At 49.7% G+C, this 22,832-nt stretch overlaps 1 protein-coding gene across 3 annotated transcripts in view; it reads right to left on the bottom strand.

Moving 5' to 3' along the window:
- GOLGA4 (golgin A4) overlaps positions 1–22,832 on the bottom strand; it is an 853,888-nt gene that overhangs the window by 43,150 nt on the left and 787,906 nt on the right. For 2 of the 3 annotated variants that reach the window (XM_086964776.1, XM_086964774.1), the window contains 2 exons: positions 16,705–16,791; positions 1,973–2,036 (listed from right to left, as the gene is read on the bottom strand). In XM_086964776.1, the coding sequence (XP_086820902.1) occupies positions 2,007–2,036; positions 16,705–16,791 (117 nt within the window). In that variant the 3' untranslated portion in view covers positions 1,973–2,006. The remainder of the gene's footprint in view (positions 1–1,972; positions 2,037–16,704; positions 16,792–22,832) is intronic. The other variant, XM_086964775.1, reaches the window with a different exon arrangement.

The following is a 22,832-nucleotide window of genomic DNA, read 5'->3' as shown; positions in this document are numbered from 1 at the left end:
ATTTATAAACAGGTCGTCTCCTTCTAACTGAAATGTATACTTGAAACCTTATGTTATCTACACGTTATTATGTTTTACTTTAGCAGCTTAGGTTCTTTTTGATAAAATTCACTTGGGACACACCATCACTTCTTAGATTGCATATGTGTTTATAATACTACAGAAATGTTGTGTAAACTGTTGATATTTAAATTTTCATAAATGACTAAGACATTCGCATTGTGTATATACAGCTTCCTTCTTTTGACATCTACATCAATCACCCTCATTGCTATTGTGCGTTATCTTTATCAGAAGTAGCTTTTATTCAAGAAGGCACTGAATGCCAAAGTGTGGCTCTCTGGGTGATGAGACGTTTCGCCAGTTTAAGGCTTTGAGAACGGCTGTATATTTCGTCATGGGGCCAGCACTGAGTGGAGAGATCTAGCTTGGGAACAGGAGTGTAGTTTTTGCTGAAGGACGAGGGGTCCAGTCCCATGGCTTGCTCAGTGAGCAATACACATTATTTTGTCACCCGGCTGGACTGGAATGCTTAGACCCATGCTAACTTGGGACTTTTTTAGTATCCATCAGGATGAACTGGAATCAATCTGGTCAGCACTGGTAACTCAAACACAGGAATCACTTAGACGCAAGGGTTGAACAGTCCTATAGAAGACGCTTGCTGCACTGTGTATTGGGAAGCATGGCAGCACACAACGAGACACAGATGACTGTGAATAACCACAAGATAACGCCGAGACATGAATGAGCATGCTAGGGTAGATCAGATCTATCAGGCCAGACAAACAGTGCCTACATTGGGGGCCTCAGTCTGCCCGACAAAGTGCATTCAACAGATGGGGCGGTTCATTTTGATGGATTGCTACGCATCATATTCTGAATTGGATTCTGGCTTTGGTACAAAAGTATTTTTTATGATGCGGAGGACTGGGGGAATTATTGATGAAATAGTCTTGAGTAAGGTGTGACAATCTAATGCAATACATCCTTGGGAAGAGCAAGTGTGGGCTGAAACACAGGGTACAGCTGCTCGGACATGCCCCTAAGCACCATATACGATTCTGGTGTTCCAACCATTAGGAGTGCAGCATGGGAGGAACTTGGAGCCAAAGGTACAGCCATCACTACTCTGCCAGAGTCGGGATGATTGCTTTAAAGGCTTTTAAATGTTATAACTTATTGTAACAATATCAAGAGAAAATAAATAGGCAATACAAATATAAATGTAAATATGAGATTGCAACCTTGCAGGGTGGGGTTCCTCAAATAACAGATGCATAGTTCTTTCCTGCAAAGTAACCTATTATTTACTAGTTTGTGTATGTATTTTCCATAGTTGGTTTTAAAAATATAGCAAATAATTTCACAATAAATGCTTAACTGATTGAATGTTTTTATAAGGTCATTGAAGTTTCTTCACCACCAAAAATAGCTTTTAAGAGTTGTGTAAACTATAACCATGCTATTTCTCCACTGAATGCCGCAATGCCTTGGTATTGTAAAAGTGCACTGCACTTGTGGAGCAGATGCTCAAAAATGAAAAATAATATCCCTTGTCATCAAAATATGATGAAATGCTGAGCCTTCTTGTCAAGATATTGCTCAGTCCAATGGCTAGTTCATCCAGGTTGCGTAACTACTACTATCAAACAAACAACTAAAGTGACGTAAGGACACAGACAACCAATAAGATGCTGTTCATCAGCAGTCACATGTATGGTCTGGGCCAAACACCAATTCAAATCAAGTGAGGGATTTTCTTTTTTAATTTAGCTTCCCATTATATTGAATGGAATCACATGGGGTTTATTGCAAGAAAACAAAATACATTCACAGTATAAATTAAACAAGCGTGCAATATGAAGCATAATGTAGCAAATGAAAATGAGCAATGGTGCAAGAAGAAATTAGTAAAATCAAAAGATTAATAACATGCCAAAACATGCAGTATGTATTAATCTTCACTCACCCACATGCTACCTAAGCACAGACTGATGGCATATTCAGAAGATACCACTGCGAGGTGGGGTGAACTACAAAGCCAGGAAGAAAACAGCTTAGTGCACAAAATAATGAGAACATGATTGCCACTAAGGTACTTAATTACCACAGATAAATAAACACGAGGCTCATGGAATTAGTGCATTTATATTTCTTGTTACATGTACATTTCCAGTAAGTTGGTCCATTTTTAATTCTTTAGCCGTGGCGAGAGGACTTTCTCCATGTGATTATGTAGAGCCCTTTCTTTTCATAACGGGACCAAAGCACCTTAGGTAACAGTGACATATATTGGCATTTAACATGTCCTCAATAAAAGTCTTTAATAGAAAGAAGCTGGACATATCTACGGCTATAGAAGCATGCCATTTTACTGGCTGATTTAAGGTGAATAGTTACTTGTCTACATAGGTAAATCCAGACTATTTCCAACTACAAACAAATCTGAAAACTTCCTGATGGAAGAGGCTAGACAACTGATTCCATCATTTCCAAAATATATCAAAGCTCAACCAGTCCAAACAACCCCACGTGCTACTCCCCTGTATCCATAAAGGTGTGCAATATTGCATTTTAAAATCTAGCGTAGCCAAAGGAAAAGACCTTCACAAAGCAGGAGGCTACTTACCTTGCACAAGATTTCTGACATGCACTATATTTCTTTCCTCTGCAGCTCTTTGGCCCTTTGAAATATTTCCATATCTCAGGCCGACACATTGCAGATCACTGAAAACGTTGAGACAGTGTTGCTGATTTTGTTCTAAAAACTGCGTATTTTTTCTGCCAGAGTTTTATATAGCGCAAACTCGACTCGAAAGTATCAAAGCGCTTCACTTGATCACCACTTGCGTTAATGACGACCATATTTATTTTGGTAGGCATGGAGCGATTAAGAGATGTGCCCAGAAACACAGGCTGTTGAGCGTCTCTGCCGAGACTCAAACCCGGTTCCCACGCTTCGATGTCGATTGCTCGAGTCATTAGGTCACATCCTCTTCAGCCTTAAATATACAAAAACTAAAGGCAGCACTGTGGGCCTGGGTGCGCGCTATGGAGAGAACGCAGGCAGACGGCTGTGGTGCGTGTTTACAAAACACAAACCGATCATACTGAGGAAGCAGCCATTTTAGAGCACTGGGAGAGGTGTACCTACAGCAAGGAGTAGTTCTTACCTGTAACTCCAGTTCTGTAGTAGGGGTATCTCTGTTATAGTCATAATCTATTCTAGTGAATAGTCCCGCCCATGTGCGTGGACCCCGAAGCAATCAATCTCTTAAGCTGTCTTCTTTGCAGTCCTGCATAGACACTTAAGAGAAAATCAAGACAAATAAGTTATGTTATGTTATGTTATATTAATTTATTATGTGCACAGATACTCTAGCCAAGGAGCGTCCCGGCGCAGAGACAAGGAGGAACATAACACAACAGGAAAATGAAGGAGTAGAAAGAGGCAGCTAAAACAAGAATGTTTTTATAGCCCTCCGGAAGGACAGGAGGTCCTCCAGCAGCCGGATTTCAACAGGGAGGGAGTTCCAAGCTGAAGCAGCTTTTACGCTGAAAGAACGACCCCCCATACGGCTGAGTCTGAATCTGGGGACTACAGCGAGGGCCAGGCCCTGGGAACGGAGGGTACGGGTGGGGACATAGAAGGAGAGACAACTGGACAAGATTTCAGGGCCTATACCTCTCAAGATCTTGAAGGTAAGGCAAAGGACCATAAAGAGAATACGCTTTCTCACTGGGATGCAGCCTAACACTTCCAAGACTACAATGGCCACCACTTCATCTAAACAGTGAAAAGAATAGCCAACAATGTCCGATTTTACACATTTTTACCAAGTTTCCCTCACAGAGAAAACTCCCCTTCACCAAAATCCTTGAAATGATCGAGAGGAAGGGTTGGACAGGCAAGCCCCCATAGGCTGCCATTACGTGTCTGGAAAAGGGATACCGTGCCTTTAAGGAACTCTCCAGAGACCCTCGGTATCCCAGGATGCACAGCCAAAGTCCTTTTACTTTCAGTTCTTTTTGAAGGTGTATAAAGAAAGGCCTGTAGCATACATTACAGTACAACTTTCTCCCCCGGGGAGGAGGGTGGGCGCTTATGACTATAACAGCTGCTCCGGCCTCTCCTCTGAGTTTTATGATCTGCTCATTGGTTTAGTATCTTTCAGCGCCGGGAAACCCTTTTTGGGTAGCTGTCGCGCTTTAGAAGCCCAATAAATAAATAAATAAACAGAGATACCCCTACTACAGAACTGGAGTTTCAGGTAAGAAACTACTCCTTCTGTAGTAGAGGATCTCTGTGTATAGTCATAATCTAGTGAATAGACTGACAAGCCCATCCCAAAAACTAACCCGGCGGTGGAGAAAACACAGACAAAACCTCTATTGTGCAAACAGATTTCTCAATGAAGCCTGCCCAATCTGAGCATCTGCTCTGGCATCAGAGTCGAGACAGTAATGCTTAGCAAAGGTATGGACCGACTTCCAAGTGGCAGCCCTGCAGATCTCTGCAATGGGAACATTACGAAGCAAAGCTGTTGTAGCTGCTTTGCCTATGGTAGAATGAGCCTTAGGCTTACCCCCTAAGGTCTTATTAGCCTTCTGATAACATAACTGGATACAGGACACAATTCATCTAGAAATGGACTGTTTCGATGTGGCAAGACAAGTCCTGACCGACCCATAATTAACAAACAATTGGTCAGACCTACTAACAATTGGTCAGACCTATGAACGTCCTTGGTCTTATCCAAGTAGAACTTCCACACCCTTCTGACATCCAGGGAATGAAGAGACCTTCCCGCTGGAGTGGAAGGATTTTGGAAAAACGTAGGTAAAGTTATAGTCCGATTGACATGGAAATCAGAAATCACCTTTGGAAGGAACTTAGGTTGAGTACGCATCACAACCTTAGCAGCATGAAATACAGTATAAGGTTCTTGGCAACACAATGCCTGAATTTCACTCACCCTGCGGGCTGATGTAATGGCCACAAGGAAGGCCGCCTTCCATGACAAGTGCTGCAGAGAAGCCTTATGGATAGGTTCAAAAGGCTCCTTCATCAACCTGGACAACACCACATTCAGCTCCCATGATGGCGAAAGACGCCTAACAGGAGGAAACACTTTCTTCAATCCTTCCCAAAAATCTTTAATCACAGGGATCTGGAAGAAGGATGTCTGTGAAGGGCATTTCCTATACGCAGTCAATGCTGCGAGGTGAACCTTAATTGAATGAAAATTAAGGCCAGACTGAGCCAAATGCAAAAGGTATGGAAGAATGACATCTTCCTTGCAGGTTGTTGGATCATAGTTCTTGGAAGTGCACCAGATACAGAACCTCTTCCACTTGTAGGCATAGGAAGTCCTAGTGGAAGGTCTCTTAGCCTTCTTAAGTATAGTCATGCAATCGTCAGGAAGATTCAGGTGTCCATATTGCACTATCTAAGGAGCCATGCCGCCAAACTCAATGATGAGCGGTTGGGGTGCACCATCTGCCCCCCGAACTTCGTGAGAAGGTCCGGCCGACACGGCAGCCGCATGTGGGGTAGGAGAGATCGGTGAAGCAGGTCCGTGAACCACCACTGTCGGGGCCACTCTGAAGCAATGAGGATCATCCGTGCTCTGGACTGAGACAGCTTGATGAGTACCGCCGGAATCAGGGAAATGGGTGGAAAAGCATACAGAAAGCTGTTCGACCAGCTGATTCATAGCGCGTTCCCCAGAGTCCCCGGTTGGTAATACCTGGAGGCGAAGTCTCGGCATTTTCTGTTTTCGGCGGTGGCGAACAGATCTACGTCTGGAGTGCCCCATCTGTCGAAGATGTCTCCTAGCACTTCGTCGTTTAGAACCCACTTGTGGTTTTCTTGCACCAGTCTGCTGAGTGCGTCCGCCTGAGCATTCTGCACACCTGGTAGATGGGTAGCAGTTATCGTCAGTCCTCTGGCTAGCAGCCAGTGCCAGATCACCAGCTCTTCTTGTGACAGTGTGCGCGATCCCGAGCCACCCTGCTTGTTGAGGTAATACATTGTGGTCGTATTGTCTGTCTGTACAAGCAAGGAGTTGGTCTGGAAGGACGGATGAAAGGCCTTCAGTGCCAAGTGAACAGCTCTGAGTTCCAGGAAATTGATGTGATTCGTGGATTCCGCCGGGGACCCCGTTCCCTGGATCTGTAGATGGCCTGAATGCGCTCCCCAGCCGTGGCGAGAAGCATCCGTGACGATAGTCTGAATGAGAATGTCCTTGTGGAATGGAACCCCTTTGAGGAGGTTCTCTGCTGAGCACCACCATCTCAGGGACTGTTGAGCGTGAAGGGACAGCCGGATCCTGTCGTCCCAGCTCTCCCGCTTCTGGTCCCACTGATCCTCCAGACATTCCTGCAGCGGCCTCATGTGGAGGTGTGCGTGTGGTGTGAGGAAGATGCAAGAGGCCATCGACCCCAGTAGAGAAGACACCGTCCTCACTGTCGTAGATAGAACAGCTATGAGAGCCTGAGCCTTCCGAAGGATCGATAAGCGTCGCTCCTCCGAAGGAGACACTCTTGCTGAAAGAGTATCGATGGAGGCTCCCAAGTACTGTAGGCACTGGACAGGAGTCGGAACAGACTTGGACATGTTTATGTGCAACCCCAGCTTGTTCAACAGAACGGGCATCCTGTTGAAGTGTAATTGCGCTTCCTGGAAGTTGGAGGCTTTGATCAACCAGTCGTCCAGGTACGGGTAGACAAACACCTTGTTCTTTCTCAGGTGAGCCGCCACCACTGCCATGCACTTTGAAAAGGTCCTGGGCGCAGACTTCAGTCCAAACGGTAGTACGGTGTACTGATAGTAATTGGTGCCGACCAGAAATCGCAGGAACTTCCGATGTTTCCGTGCAATGGGCACATGGAAGTACGCATCTTGCAGATAGATCTATTGCGCAAAGCCAGTCTCCTCTTTGCAGCTGAGGATAAATCTGGTGCAGAGACAGCATGTGAAACTTCTCCCTGCGAATCCATTTGTTTGCTTGTCGCAAATCCAGAACGGGCCTGATCTCGTTCTTGTCCTTTTTGCGCACCAGGAAGAACCGAGAGTAAAGACTCTTTCCCCTTTGAGACAAAGGGACGTCTTCTATCGCCCTTTTTCTTAACAGGGTATCGGCCTCTGCTTGGAGCTCGCGCAGCTGGAACTGCGAGCAAACTGGTGGAATCGCTGGAGGAGGGCTGACGAAACGAAGACTATCCATTGCAAACAATATTCAGCACCCACTTGTCCGGAGTAATTTTTCTCCACTCTGCCAAGTAATTCTGTATGCTTCCCCCAACCGGAGTGGGTAACGGAAGAGGGGGAAGTAACACCTCAGGGCTTAGACCCAGCCGGGCCCTTGTCCGCTGAGGAGGACTGCTGTCTGCCTCTGCCCCTCTGGCGCTTCTGGAATGGCTGCCGCTGGTACTGCTGCTGTTGTTGCTGTTGACCAGCTTGATGACCCTGCCCTCGTCTTTGAGAACTACACCGCCTCTGGAACGATCGGATGGACTTCTTCTGCTCTTTTGGTTTCTCCAAACCAACGGCTTTTAGTGTCTCTACCTCTGCCTTCATGCGGGCCCATCTCCTCGTCCGTATTTGACCCAAAGAGAGTCGAGCCAGAGAATGGTAAATTAGCGACTCTCTGTTGCGCCTCTGGTTTGAGAGATGTAAGGCGCAACCAGGAATGTCGTTGTAAATTGATGCCATGGCAGTAACCATGAGCCGCCAGGATAGAGGCGTCTGCTGCAGAGCTGATGACCTGATTGGAGACCATCATACCCTCATTCAAAATCTCCTGGAAGTCTTCTCTCTTATCCCTCGGGAGTAGCTCCAGGAATTGCTGCAGGGACTCCCACGAGGAGCGGTCGAGGCCACCCAAGAGCGCTGAGGCACTCGCCGCTTTCATAGAGGTGGCCGCCGTCCCGCAGACTTTCTGTCCAGCTGAGTCCATCTGACGGCTTTCCTTATCCGGAGGCACCGCAGAAGACTAGGCAGTAGCATGCTGCTTCTTGGCCGCAGTTACGATAACAGAATCCGGTACCGGATTTGATCTCAGGAACACAGGATCAGAATCCAGGGGCCGGTACTTTTTCTGCAGCCGGAACTGAGCTGATTTCACTGAGGCCGGAGTCAGAAAAAGCTCCATAGCCGGTTCCTCCAGTCCTGGCACCAAGGGGCGAGACAAATGCCGCTTGTGTAAGGTTTCAAATATCAGCGATGTAAAAGGTGTGGGTACCGTCAGTGATCCCCAACTTCGCTGCCCCTCTCAATAGCACCTCCTGAAATGTTACAATGTCATCCACCGGTGACACCCTCGTATGGGGGGAATCCGACAAGGTGGGAGAATATCTCCGGCCACTTGAAGAGTCCGTATGACGGGTCCGTGACCTATCCCTCTGATGACGATGACGGGACCGTGTCGAAGACCGACGGTCACTCCGTGATCTAGGTCTCCCTCTGGACCGTGATCTAGACCTTCTAGGCCTCGAGCGATCCACTGGCCTTACAGGAGGCGGGAGCTGCGAAGGCAGAACCGGAGCCCTAGGCTGTGGAGGCCTGGTAGGCGGTGACGGAAGGTGCGGCAGAGATGGAGGAGACAGCTGTGGAGGCTGAGGAGGAGGAGGCAGAAAAGTTGGAGGAGGAGGCAAGGGAGGTAGCGGAGGAGGCTTCCTCGGAGGCAATGGTGGAGGTAATTGTGGAGGCGTAGGCGTCCTGGGCCTAGAAGGCAAATAGGTCCTAGAATATTCGGATTCCGAAGACCTGACCACTCTCCTCTTCTTCTGCGCAGGATGCTCTGAAGGCAGACCTCTTTTCAGATGAGCGCCGGCGCCGCCACGACCGGGGACTCTTAGATGCTGAAGATAGGCTGACTACTGAGGCAGAGGACACCGTCCTGGCTCTTGAATGCCTCCTCAATGTCGACTTTTCCTTCCTCGACGTCGACCTCTTCGCCTTTCTGCTTCTCAAAGTCGATCGTCTGGACGTCGATGAACTCCTCGAGGTCGACTCTTCTCCTCAACGTCGACTTGTCTTTCCTTGACGTCGAACGACGAGTCGACCTCGACGGCGAACGGCGATGTCGCCTCGACGGCGAGTGCCGGTGCCTCCTGGACTCATCTCAACATCGATGATGGGTCAACGCCGGTGAAGTCCTCGACGTCGAACTCCTCCGAAGTCTCGACGTTCTTCCCCTCGACGTCGAACGTCGACAACGCTTTGACCCAGAGCCCTGGGTCGACGGGGAACAGATAGTGGTCATGCCTCTCGACGCCGAAGCCATCAACGTCGACCGGGACCGGTGCCTTTTCTTGACTGGGTAGCCCCCAGAGGCCGAAGCACGGGCAGAGGACGATGATAGAGTCCCTCCATGCCCAGACCCACCTGGTTCCTGATGTCTCCTCTGCTCCAGGCCTTGGAGATGAATCTTCTCCCTGTCACGCAGGGTCCTCCTGGAGAAAGATTGACAAATCTCACAGGCTTCAGGGACTTGGGAGGAAGGGAGACAGAGTATGCATACTCTGTGGGGGTCAGATTTAGCCTTCTTCCTGGCCACTCATTGCCTTGTCGAATAAAGCTGGCATATTCGACAGAAGAACAAGTTACTTACCTTCGGTAACGATATATCTGTAAGAAACATTAGTTAGTATTAGATTCCTTACCTTAGAATATCCCCAGGCGTCAGACTGGATCCGGACATTTTTGCGTAGCAATACCCCTGCGCGTCGTTAGACGTCGTCTCCGGCTCCGCGTCCGTCGTCGGCGCCGGAATGACGTCGTCGGAGTACTTAGACGCCGCCTATGCGCGCTGACGTCAGTTCTTAGCCACAGCTTTTCTGCGCCAGATACGCAGAGCCATGGTAGAACCAACACTGGTGCCAAGAAACTAGGGCCCTGAAAGGGGAAGAACCTTAACCCTAGGTATCAGTTCGCAGAACGGGGAGGATGGGTGGGGCGGTAAGGAATCTAATACTAACTAATGTTTCTTACAGATATATCGTTACCGAAGGTAAGTAACTTGTTCATCTGAAAGAAACGCGTTAGTATTAGATTCCTTACCTTAGAATAGATACCCCAGCAATACCAACCCCGGTGGAGGGTCTGCGAACCAATACTCACACCAGGAAGTCCTGGAGGACGGAACGGCCAAAGAAGCCATCCCTCCGGACTTGACTGTCCAGGCAGTAGTGCCTTGCAAAGGTGTGCAGCGAGGCCCACGTTGCCGCCTGGCAAATGTCCTGCAGGGGGACTCCCCGACCTAGGGCAGTAGTAGCCGCCGTGGCCCGAGTGGAATGGGCTCTCAGCCCAACTGGAGGCTCCTTCTTAGCCAAGGAGTAGCACGCCTTGATGCATAAGACAACCCACCAAGAGATGGTCCGCTTATGCACCGCCCGTCCCTTCTTCGCACCCACGTAGCCAACAAAGAGTTGGTCGTCCACCCGGAACTGGCGTGTGCGATCGACATAGAATGAAAGCTCATGTTTTGGGTCCAGACGATGGAGCCGCTCTTCATCCTTTGAGGGATGCGGAGGCGGGAAGAAGGAGGGTAAGGCGATGGACTGCCCAATGTGGAAAGCAGAGACTACTTTGGGCAGGAAAGATGGTTTTGTACGCAATACCACTTTGTCCGGATGCACAGACAGAAAGAGAGGTTTGCAAGATAGAGCCTGGAGCTCACTCACCCTTCTGGCAGAGGTGATGGGAACCAGGAAAGCCGTCTTTAAGGTGAGAAGACGGAGAGGACAAGAGTGAAGTGGCTCAAAGGGAGCGCACATCAGGAAAGTAAGAACGAGGTTCAAGTCCCACTGAGGCATCACAAAAGGGACAGGTGGAAACATGTGTGTGATGCCTTTCAGAAAGCGGGTTACTATAGGGGACTTGAACAAGGAAGGCTGATCAGGGAGCCTCAGGAAGGCTGAAAGGGCAGAAAGGTAGCCCTTGAGAGTGCCCAGAGCAGAGCCCTGCTGGGCAAGAGAAAGAAGAGAAGAACTTCAGAAAGAGGGGCATAAAGGGGATCCACAGCGTTTGCTGTGCACCATGCCACAAATTTGTTCCACCGGCAGGCGTATACCGACTTAGTGGAGGGACGCCTGGCTGCCAGAATAACATCACAAACCTCAGGAGGCAAGTCAAATGGCCTCAACTGTCGCCGCTCAATCTCCAAGCATGGAGGTGGAGACTGGACAGGTTCGGGTGGAGGACCATCCCCTGCTGCTGCGACAGAAGGTCCTCCTGAAGAGGCAGACGGATCGGGGGACCGACTGACATGTTGAGTAGCTCGGGATACCAGTACCTTCGAGCCCAGTCCGGAGCCACAAGGATTACCTGGGTCCGGTCGCGCCTGATCTTCTTCAGCACTCTGGGCAGAAGTGGTATAGGCGGAAAGGCGTATAACAGACCGCAACTCCACTCGCGACGAAATGCGTCACCGAGCAAGTGCCGCCTTGGAAATTCCAACGCGCAGAACTGATGACATTACGCGTTCTCTTCGGTGGCGAATAGATCTAACCAAGGCTCTCCCCAGTGCTGAAAGATGCCTTGCGCCACGTCCGAGTTCAGACGCCATTCGTGATCCATTAAGCACCGTCGGCTGAGTTCGTCCGCCCTGGCGTTCAGAGAACCTGCCAGGTGTTGAACCACCAGGGTCACGCCCTGATGTTCCAGCCACTGCCAGAGACGCAGAGCCTCTTGACAGAGGGTCCAGGACCCTACACCACCCTGTTTGTTGCAGTACCACATGGCGGTGGTGTTGTCCGTGAACACCTGCACTACACTCCCCCGAACAGAGGGGAGGAATGCTTTCAGTGCTAGACGAATCGCCCTCAGCTCCAGAAGGTTGATATGGAGCTAGGACTCCGCCGGAGACCAGAGGCCTCTGATCTCCACCTCTCCCAAGTGGCCTCCCCAGCCCTGGAGGGACGCGTCTGTCACAACCACGTGCTCCGGATGGGGAAGGGAGAGGGATCTGCCGTTGACCCAATCGCGGTCCATGAGCCACCACTGCAACTGTCTCGCAGTGCCCTCCGAGATCAGGACATGGTCGGACAGGTTGCCCTTATGCTGGGCCCACTGAAACTTCAGGTCCCACTGCAGAGCCCACATCCGCCACCGGGCGTGATGCACCAGAAGGATGTAGGAAGCCATCAGCCCCAGGAGCCGCAGCGTCAACCTGACCGAAAGCCGGGACAGCGGCTGGAAGATGGGAATCAAAGCCTGAATATCCCGGACTCGCTGCTCGGGAGGATAAACCCGAAACTGCGCCGAGTCCAGAACAGCTTCGATGAAGAGGAGCTTCTGAGAGGGGCACAGGTGTGATTTCGGCACGTTGATGGAAAACCCCAGCAGGTGCAGGAGATCCGCCGTAATCTGGAGGTGGCTGACGACTGTCTGGGGCGAGCCCGCCTTCAACAACCAGTCGTCGAGGTAGGGGAAGACTGAGACCCCCAACCTGCGCATATGAGCTGCGACCACCGCCATCACTTTCGTGAACACCCGTGGGGCGCTTGTGAGGCCAAAGGGGAGCACCGTGAATTGAAAATGCTCGAGGCCTACCGTGAACCGCAGGTAACGTCGGTGGGCCGGCAGGACGGGGATGTGAAAGTAGGAGTCCTGCAAGTCCAACGCCACCATCCAGTCTTGCGGGTCTAGGGCAGTCAAGACTTGAGCTAAAGTCAACATCTTGAACTTCTCCTTTCGGAGGAAGCCGTTGACGCTCCGTAGGTCCAAGATAGGGCGTAGGCCCCCTTTGCCTTTCTTGGGGACCAGAAAGTAGTGGGAGTAGCAACCACACCCTACTTCTGGCCCAGGAACGCGCTCGATGGCCCCCTTGGCCAAGAGGGCCGTAACTTCCTCTTGCTCTTGTAGAAGTTGCAAGTGGTCCCCCGACGCGTGGTGGTACTGCGGTGGCATGGCTGGAGGGGTCGCCTCGAAGGGGAGGGAGTAGCCCCTTCGGACGATTTGCAGCACCCACCTGTCCGATGTGACTGTGCGCCAGTGGAAGAGGTGATGGCGGACCCTGCCCCCCACCGGCGTCACATGGGCCTGAAAACTCGGACTAGGAAGGTTGGGAGCTGCGGGAGCGGGTGCGGACTGGCCTCGCCTGGGACCCCGACCGCCTCCCCGGCGGTTCCCACGGCCGCCACCGCGCTGGACATGCTGCTGTGGCGTGTGGCTGACGGTCCGTGTGGGGGCGCCCCTTCCTTGGCCACGAAAGGAGCGGAAGGCACCCATTTGCTGGCGCGGGGCAGAGAGGCCCAAGGACTTGGCCGTAGCCCTGGAGTCCTTAAAGCGCTCAAGCGCGTGGTCTGCCTGGTCGCCAAACAGGCGACGGCCATCAAACGGCATGTCCAGAAGCGCGGCCTGGACATCGGCCGAAAAATTGGCGCACCGTAGCCAGGCGTGGCGTCTGACTGCCACTGTCGTGGCCATCGCTCTGCCTAGCGTATCGGTGGTATCCAGTCCGCACCGGATAGAGTACCGTGCCGCATCTCGACCCTCCGCCAGGGCCTGGGTGAGTTTAGCCCTGACCTCCTCAGAGCATTGTGGCAGCACGTCCGCAACCGTGTCCCACAGGGTGTGGGTGTAGCGGCCCAAGAGGCATGCGGTGTTGACCGACGGCAGTCCTAGACTAAGGGACGAGAACACCTTCTTGCCAAACTGTTCAAACCTCTTGGATTCCCTGTCGGGAGGTGCAGACAGGAATGCGGTCTGGGAGTTAGAGGCCTGGATAACCAGGCTCTCAGGGGTTGGATGGGTCGACAGGAAACTTGGGTCACCCGGAGCCGGGCGGTAGAGTCTGGCCACGTTCCTGTCCACAGGCTGTCCTGAGGCGGGCTTGGACCAGGTGCCCAGCAGAACGTCACATAAGGCCTCATTGAACGGCAGCAGAGGCTCGACCGAGCTTGACTGCGGTTTGAGGACCTCGGTGAGGAGATTAGTCCTCACGGCCTCCGAGGGGAGCGTAAGGTTTAAGGCCTTAGCCGCCCGCATCAGAACTACGCTATAGGCTGCCCCCTCCTCCGTAGCCACGGTTGGAGGGGAGACAAAACCAGTGTCTGGAGAGAGGTCCAGGACACTGGCTTCCCCAAGCTCCTCTGTCCAGTCCGTTTGGTCCTGACATTCCTTTGTCAGAGGGTCCTCAGACCCCTCCCAGTCCTCAACATCACCCAATGCCTGGTAGCCAGGATCAACAATTGGGGCCCGGTCATTAAAGTAGAATGTACCCAAAGCCGTCTCGTACGGCGCCCAACGGGGCCGTGTCGACGGCTGAACGGGATTGACAGAAGAACTGGGGCCGACGTCGACCGAAGTCGGCGCTGGTGGTGACACCCTTGGGGACGGCGCCGGTGAGGTCGACCGGCGTCGACCCGGACCCGGATCCGGAGCCGGGTCCGGCCGGGGCCTGCGGCGCCGGGACCGAAGTCACCGGCGGCGCCGAGGCCGAAGCCGTCTGCGGCGTCGGTGCCAGAGCACTCGACCCGTCAGGCCCCGAAGCCGGACCCACTGGGCCCGAAGGCGCCGTGGGGTCCGGTGGAGAAGAGAGCGACCTCATGGCCATGAGGTACCGCTCGATCTCCTCCGGCGTCGCACCCTGTTCAGGGACCCGAAGGTATGGGGCAGGATGCGGCGCTCGGAGGAGCGATGACGCCGCTCCGACCTCTCATGCCTCTTACCTTAGGAGGAACCAGAAGACCGATGCCGACTTCCGGAGCTGCGAGGGCTCCGTCCCCGGGACCACTCCCGCCTAGCCTTCGACGTCAGAGCTCGACAGTCGGAGCAGGAACGGTCGTCGTGGTCGAGGCCTAGGCACTGCAGACACCGGCGATGGGGGTCGGTACTCTACATCAGTCGACTACACCTCGAGCAGGGCTTGAACCCGGGCATCCCTACCGGCACCTGAAGAGTCGAGCGACTCGAAGAAGATCAAAAAATGATCAAAAAGTTTTAGTCAAAAAGTGACTAAGGGGTAGAGCTTCTCCGGATCTGCGCTAGCTGGCGCGGAAAAAAGAAGAACTGACGTCAGCGCGCATAGGCGGCGTCTAAGTACTCCGACGACGTCATTCCGGCGCAGACGACGCCGACGACGGACGCGGAGCCGGAGATGACGCCTAACGACGCGCAGGGGTATTGCTACGCAAAAATTTCCAGATCCAGTCTGACGCCTGGGGATATTCTAAGGTAAGGAATCTAATACTCATGTGTTTCTTTCAGATAGAGTGGGCAAAACTGGCTAAAACACATAGCAAAAGGAAGAGGAAGACCCCAGACGTCGAGTGAAACACGTGAAAAGTGTAAAAAATTGAAGAAATACCCAAAAAGGAGAGCTCAATGCTCCAGGGTCCTGCTAGCAGGAGCCAGAAAAAAGAACTGAAAGTAAAAGGACTTTGGCTGTGCATCCTGGGATACCGAGGGTCTCTGGAGAGTTCCTTAAAGGCACGGTATCCCTTTTCCAGACACATAATGGCAGCCTATGGGGGCTTGTCTGTCCAACCCTTCCTCTCTATCATTTCAAGGATTTTGGTGAAGGAGAGTTTTCTCTATGAGGGAAACTTGGTCAAAATTTGTAAAATCTGACATTGTTTGCTATCCTTATCACTGTTTAGATGAAGTGGTGGCCTTTGTAGCCTTGGAAGTGTTAGGCTGCATTATTTGTCTTGATTTTCTCTTAAGTGTCTATGCAGGACTGCTTAAGAGATTATTTTTGATTGCTCCGGGGTCCACGCACATGGGCTGGACTATTCACTAGATTATGACAATACACACAGATCGCCTACTACAGAAAAGGGGCAATTGTTCTCATCGTCCCCTGCACCTCACAGCCCTGTATTTACACAAAATAATAATATAAATTTATATATAGTTTACTACACCAGAGGAGGCGTTGAAATAATTAAAGTACAACAATTTTTTCTTGTAAAGCACTATGGGTAGAGGAAGTTTACGCTGACAAAAGGTACAGTTTTATGTGTAGCTTACAAAAGTGTGAAACTTCTGCCTAAATCTGAAAGGTTTCCCTGTATAATCAAAATATGCTCCAATGTACTCATGATAGACATGTTAAACACATATGTGAGAGCTTAAGATCTGATGCCACTTCTTGTGATGCCACTTCCTGCGATGTCACGCACCGTGATGTCACGCACCGTGATGTCATGCGCCATGATGCCACGTGCTGTGATGCCAGGTGCATTCTGATTAAAAAGTTTGGTCCCCCCACTTTTTTGGGGGGGACTTGTGCCCTGCTTGCCTGTAATGGGATGTTACAAGAAGGCAGTGATTTTATTGCAGGCATACTGGGATGTCTGCATGCCTCATTAATAAAATAACGAAGGCCCATTTATACCGATATTATCCCCTCCACATAGCATAAATATGTATATATATGGCAATTCCTACCCACAATGCGCGCTTGGAGTGTGGGGATGGGCTAGGGCTAAAAACACACTGCTTGCACACAAAAGCCCGTCTGAGTTGTAACTCAACTGGCTGGTGATTTTTCCTGAAGTCTTCCTCTATGTGTATCTGTATACATCAAAATATAGGGACCATATGCACAAGGACAAAACTCAACACACCCCAGCCAAGTAGGCAAATCCAAAACCAAAGTAGATGACCAGCTTAAATGTGATGAAATCTGAGTGCGTAAGACAGCAAGGATTGTGTTTCTTTTATTTTAGTGCTACAGTAAGTCTTACCAGTGGTCGAGCTTCCTCCCTCTCCAAGATCTTCTGCGTTTGGTCAGGTGGGAATCTCAACACCGTGGTTATAACCTTTGCCATCGTCTAAAACAGAAAAGAAAGCTGTGCTCGTGAACAGTGCCGAGGAGGACATCTGTAGACATGAGGTCATGCTACAGTGATACATGAATGTCCCTATGAAAGCACATGGCATTCTGCAAGAGGAAGGCAGATGAAGACTAGTGCATGATATCACATCTCACCTGACGAATGTTGTGTTGAGTTTGTTATACGTATCCAGAATGATGCTTGGATACATACATGCAGAATGCTATCTCCTCTTAAGACACCATAATGACTATCAAACAAAAGCGGGGCTGACAGCGTGGACAAGTATGAGTTTTACTTCTTTTTTTATTGGAAATTTGATTTGTATAATACAGTTTCAGGAAATGGCAAATAGCTTTCTTGAAGACCAGAAACTATGTCAAGTAAAACAAAGTGAACAGCTCTCTTTTTTAAAAATGTACGTAGTCCATGTGGGCAATTGATGAAAAAGAAGTCTGGGGAAAGGCTTGCAAAAATAAGAGTATCAATCAATCAAAAAATGTATTGTTTTTGTTAGTTAAAACCATAACAATTTTACAATAAAACGGTTAAAAGAAAAAAGATAAAGAAGCACCACTACTATCGAAATATGGAGATAAGATTACATAATAATACAAGGAAGCCATGTTTACATTCTTGCTATAGGGGACTTAATACCCAACGTCCTGAGCAATGATTGTGGGGAGGTAGGTAAAGACCAATTAAAGTGCGAAGTGCAGATATTGATGCCCCTGAAGGTGAAGTGGGGGTTAAGAATAAGTCACGCTGGGCCTGTGCAAGATACATACTTGGAACGAGAGTGGTGGGAAGCTGGCAGTGGGTTCCTCTTTCCCTCTCAATGTGTTGTGCTTAATTAGGGAGACCCATGTCGTGTCAGCTCCTTTTTCTGGGTCTCGCCATGTAATAGTCTGTTATGTTTCAGAGAGAAGGTAACAGACTGGGAATCTACAGGACGGAGACGAAGTAGGTCACCGAGCTCCTTGCCCTTGTTGCTGCACCTCGATAGGGCTTCTGTATCAGTGTAGGAGAGGAGCAGCAATGAGGCCTCGAGGCAAGAACTAACTTCCTTCTTTAGGTAAATTGGTTTCAAGTGAGACCTCCTGGGGGCATCAAGTGTAGAACAGCAGCACGAAGGTGTAACCATGATTCTTTCTCATAGTCTGAAGGCCCCCCATTAGCCCAGATGAGGCCATGGGCTGAAGTCGCCCACTGGTAGGCCTAATAGAGGCATTAATAAGATGTCCCTACGGGCCCTGCTATTTATAGCTTCTGAGAAGTATGGTTGGGACGTACCCGATAGCTAAGCAGCATTGTTCAGGGGAGACAGGATGCGGGAGCGCTTTAAGGAATGTCCAGCAGGTGTGAAGCTGATTGCAGCTGCCTGTTGATAACCCTTTTTCAGGCTGCATAAGGGATAGCATCTGAGTATAACCCTGAGCCTTCAATTTGTAGACAGGCAACTGCTTTTTGAACTTATCGATGCCAAGGGTTCCCAGGACTCTCAAATTTCTCTGTCAAGCGATCTTTAAGTGAGTTTGCTGGGGTTTTTAGAACCCGTGTATAGAATTTCAGGGTATCAGCCTTAAATTTGAAGATTTGTCTTGAGAGGCCCAGTTCCAAACACAGGCTGGTCCTCCAGATGTTTCTGGGTAGTTGGAAATCTCTTTGGCAGGTTGTGCATTGAGCGTGTTCTAGGCTGGGAGCGCAGGTCAAATGAAAAGCCTGTTGTCCGGGAGGCCTTAATGCCCTTCAATATAGGTGCAGCAGAGGCGCTGTTTAAGTTCCTAGTGAGACAGGTAATGCTGTATGTGATGGCTCCTACTTTCATTTTAAAGGCGATTAAGTGGGCCGACGATCTGGAGGTAATTATACTTTGATTGTTTTGATGGTTGAGGCCCCCATGCGCCATGTTAGAAGTTTCCTACTTTTGTAATGGCAAAAAATCAAGACTTTAATATTGTCCTGGTTGATTGAGAGGAAATTTGCTTCATTGCATTCCTGGAGTTTGCTCAAAGCCTGCTGGACCCAGACTTTGGTATGGTACATTATAACGATATCGTCAATGTACTGTAAGATGTGCAGATTTGAGTGGCCTAGTTGTGGAGTTATCAGGCTACTGCTCTCCAGAAATTTGCCCAGGTCAGTTGTGTATTAATTGAAGAGAGAAGAGGAGCAAGGACGCAACCCTGCATCAGGCCACCATCAGTTCTGATTTTAGAGGTTACAGTGTGGGGGCCTGTTCTCACACGGACCCAAGTATTTGAGTACAGAGAGATGATGGCCCCAAGCATTTACTGAGTTACCCCCACGTCTTTAGTTTTCTCCAAAGTGTGTTGCAGTCCACCCTGTTGAACACAGCATTGTAGTCAATAAAACAGATAAGGAGTGGAGGATGACTTTTTTGGGCTGCTAAGTTACTCAGAATGGCAAGTTCAGTGATGTTGTCAATTGTTGAAAAAAAAGGCAAAATGTGATTTTCCACAACCCAGTTCTCTAACTGTTTGAGAAGAGAGCGGACCTAGACTTTGGCCTCTAGGTCTGGAAGGACTAGCAGTTGATAGTCAGATGGAATTGTCAGATCTCCTTTCTTGAAAATCTGGCATAGGTTGGGCCCCTCCATGAGTCTGGAATTTGCACTGTAAGGAAAGCTTGGTTAAAGAGTGGGGTTAACACCTTTGCCCAGTTCTCCGAGGCACATTTAAATATTCCTGGGAACAGTTCAGCCCGAACTGTCAAGCCAGATCTTCCCTGGACTGGAAAGAAGCATCTTGGGACCGGTTTCGGGGTAACACCCCTCATCAGTCAGGCTAGCTTGAATCCAGTGGCAAAGTCAGCAAGGGACCCACACATGGGCATACGCTGGGGCATATCCAGAGAAGACCTGGCTAGGCATTTCGGGCTGGACTGTTCCCATGAGGGACAGGGTCAAGAATGATTTGCATATACCTGGGTCTGTACTGGAGTTACAAAGTGAGATAAAGAACGATGATGGATTAAACCCAAATCTGTGAAATCTTTCAGTGCTCCGTCCATCACCTCCTTGCGTTTGCTTTGATGTGTAAGGAGGTCAGTAAAACTGAGGAGGGGTTCGGGCCTGGTGGAGTGGATGTGCGTCCCCCTGCGTGAATTGGGCTGATGGAACTGCTTTGGAGCTCTCTTTGAAGTGCCAGTGATGCTTCAAACTGGGCTTCCAGCATGGCTACAAAGCGGTCGTATAGATTGCCTAGCTCCTGGTCTTCTTTGTGGGCGTCTGATTAAGATTGGCCTCAGGTGTGTTTCTTCCCAGTTGAATGCCCAATGTGTCTTCTGGGACGTTGGCTGATAAGCGGTTGCGGTTGCACTTGTATGCACCTGGGAAGTTACTGTTTCTGCACATGAGTTTTGGATGCTTGGCAAGATGTCAGCGCCCTAAGGCCCACCCGAGTAGGGAGGATGGTTGTCTCCCTTAATTTCTGTGCTTTCAGTTGCAGTTACCAGGGTTAGTGCCACTTTGTGGTCAGGGAAAAGGTGGAGGAATGTAGAGATCTCCGTGCTGCCATGGTCCTCCTGGTATCGTTTTGGGCAGAAACAAGAGCTACAAAGTGTTGGCCCAGCTGAAGGCGAGTCTCTGTTTATAGTGTTTGTAGCATTTAAGTACTTATCTAGCAGCAGTGAGTCCAGAGAGACTGGTGAGAGAGGTGACTGCTTCCCCTGAGATGGAACCTTGCTGATGTACTCGCTAATCAACCCCTGCGATAGTGGCTGAGCCTCTTGGTCTCCTGGCGTGGTGGGAGAGGGGGGCACTGAGCTCAGTCTCCCGAGGAGCGGTGGCTGATAAAGTGAAGAGGGGTCAGCTTAGAGTGTGCTTCCCTTTTTCCTAAGTAAGATTTGTCTTTTGGGCATAGTCCCAGAGCTTTGCATGGGTCCTAACTTGAGTAGGTTGAGTTGGGTTGAGCAAGTGTGGCATAGCTGAAACGGTGGTAACACTGCCTTACTGTCCTAGTCTTGTACTGTGGAGCTTAGTCAGGACAGATTGGAAGGGCAGGAGCATGCTACTTGGAGTATACTTCCTGCAGTAAGCAAGAACTCTGTTGGCTGTTGTCCCCAGGCGCTGTATGAGAGGGTATTCAAAGTAATTCGAGGAAGTTACAGTTGAAGATGGCAGTATTGTAGAGTAATGGTGTGGTGCCCCCATTTGTAGACTCTCAGTTGAAGGCAGGTGTGTGGAAGCTCCCAGGGGACTTGCAGAAAACACCTAATCCTGGTCAGACTGTCTCCGCTTACCCCCAGCTCTAGCCTCCGGTGACAGCCACTAAGATGCTATCTCGCTACCTGCTGCTGCCTAATGCCTTGCTGTCGGACCGCTTAAGCCCGTTTAGATAGTGGTGGAGGAGGTTGGCGGTCAAGCTATGTGCCAGACAAAGCCAAGGGCTTACCGCGCTTATCCGTGGCCACTGTTTCTCTCCATTGAGGCCCCCCAACAGCCAGTGATGGTAATAGGAGAACTGACGTCTTATTTTTTTTTTTTTTACTCTGCTGCCTCTGAACCTTTTCCGGGCCCTCCAGGAAGACGTAGGCAGCCAGTACAAGAAAAGAGAGAAGGTGGCTGCAGCATTTCCCAAAACATCAGGGAGAACACGGGACGTGGAGCAGCGCTCGGCCTCCTTGTGGCTCCAGCGTGGCTCATGGTGGCCGTCAGTCTGCAGTGGGTAGACAGTGGCGCTACATCACGCTGCGATCAACCCCTGAAGGAGGTCATTACTCTCTCCCCTGATAGGCAGGAGTCGGGAGACGGGGTGCAGGGTCTCTCACGCCTCCCATCGTAGTCATCTGCACCCCCCTTACAAGCCCCACCTCCTCCTCCCGAAGTGCTTTAGCACAATTTCCTCTCTCTCTGCAGCGCACTGACAGCAGCAGCAATCAGCCAGTTTGTTTTAGAGTAGAGGGACATGACTGGAAGTATAAGAGTAGTATTTTTTATATTAATCTGCAGGATTTACTGGTACAAAGGTAGACAAATGTATTATGTGTTCAAAAAACATTTTTGATCTGCAGAATTTCCATGATGTTCCTTCCACATTGGCTCCTTGATTGGAGGAGGAATTCATTATTTCTCTGTCAAGTTTATTTTAATCTGCCTCCTCACAAACCACTGCTGCTACAAAATAACAGATGATCTTGTATTCCTGAATTGTATGAAAAGAGTTAGGAATGTCAAACACCCCAAAAAACAAAACGATTGCAAGGAATGTTTGATTTCCATAATCACATAATACTCTTTTTTTCACCAAAACGTTGAGATCTATCAAAATGCATTGATGTATTCTAATTGTACATGATGTGGAAAATGAGAACTGAGATTATAGAGAAACCAGATAGCCTACAGAATCTGTAGCATGATCTTCGTTCACCTTTACTCGACTAAAGTATAATCCCCCACCCCTCAAATCTCCAAAATAAACAGAAGAACAAGCTATTACCTTCCTTAATGCTCTTTCAGGTGGATAGTCAATCTAGAGGCAGAATTATCAGCTTATGAATATCACATGAGGGCCTTTTAGATGGAAACGGACACCATTTCACAGAACAGAACAGAAAGGTATGATGGCGGTGAGGAATCTGTGGTTAAATAGAGTATCCACCAGAAAGAGCATTACCGAAGGTAAGTACCTCGTTCTGATGGATACTTCTAACAGCAGATTTGTCACCTTGTGAATAGATACCAAAGCAGTAATTCCAAGATGGTGGGTGGAGCTGTAGAATTGCTCAGACTAAAAAACTCCAGCAGGACAGAGCGGACAAAAAGGCTATCCAGACAGACTTGGCTGTTAAGGTAATAATGCTTCGTGTGATTTTGCACTGATGCCCACTTATCTGCCTGGCAGATATCCAGGACAGGCACTCCGCCTGCCATTGTAAGGGCAGAAGCCTTAGCTCTGGTGGAATGAGCCCACAGACCTTCTTAAGGCTGTTTCTTAGCCTATGCATTGTAGACTTTAATACAGAGGACACGCCATCATGAGGTGGTCAGCTTCTGCACCGCCTTGCCCTTGTTTGCC

Source organism: Lissotriton vulgaris, chromosome 4_1 (genome assembly GCF_964263255.1).
Source record: "Lissotriton vulgaris chromosome 4_1, aLisVul1.2, whole genome shotgun sequence".
NCBI classification, from domain to species: domain Eukaryota; kingdom Metazoa; phylum Chordata; class Amphibia; order Caudata; family Salamandridae; genus Lissotriton; species Lissotriton vulgaris.
This window is presented reverse-complemented; position numbering and strand designations above follow the sequence as displayed.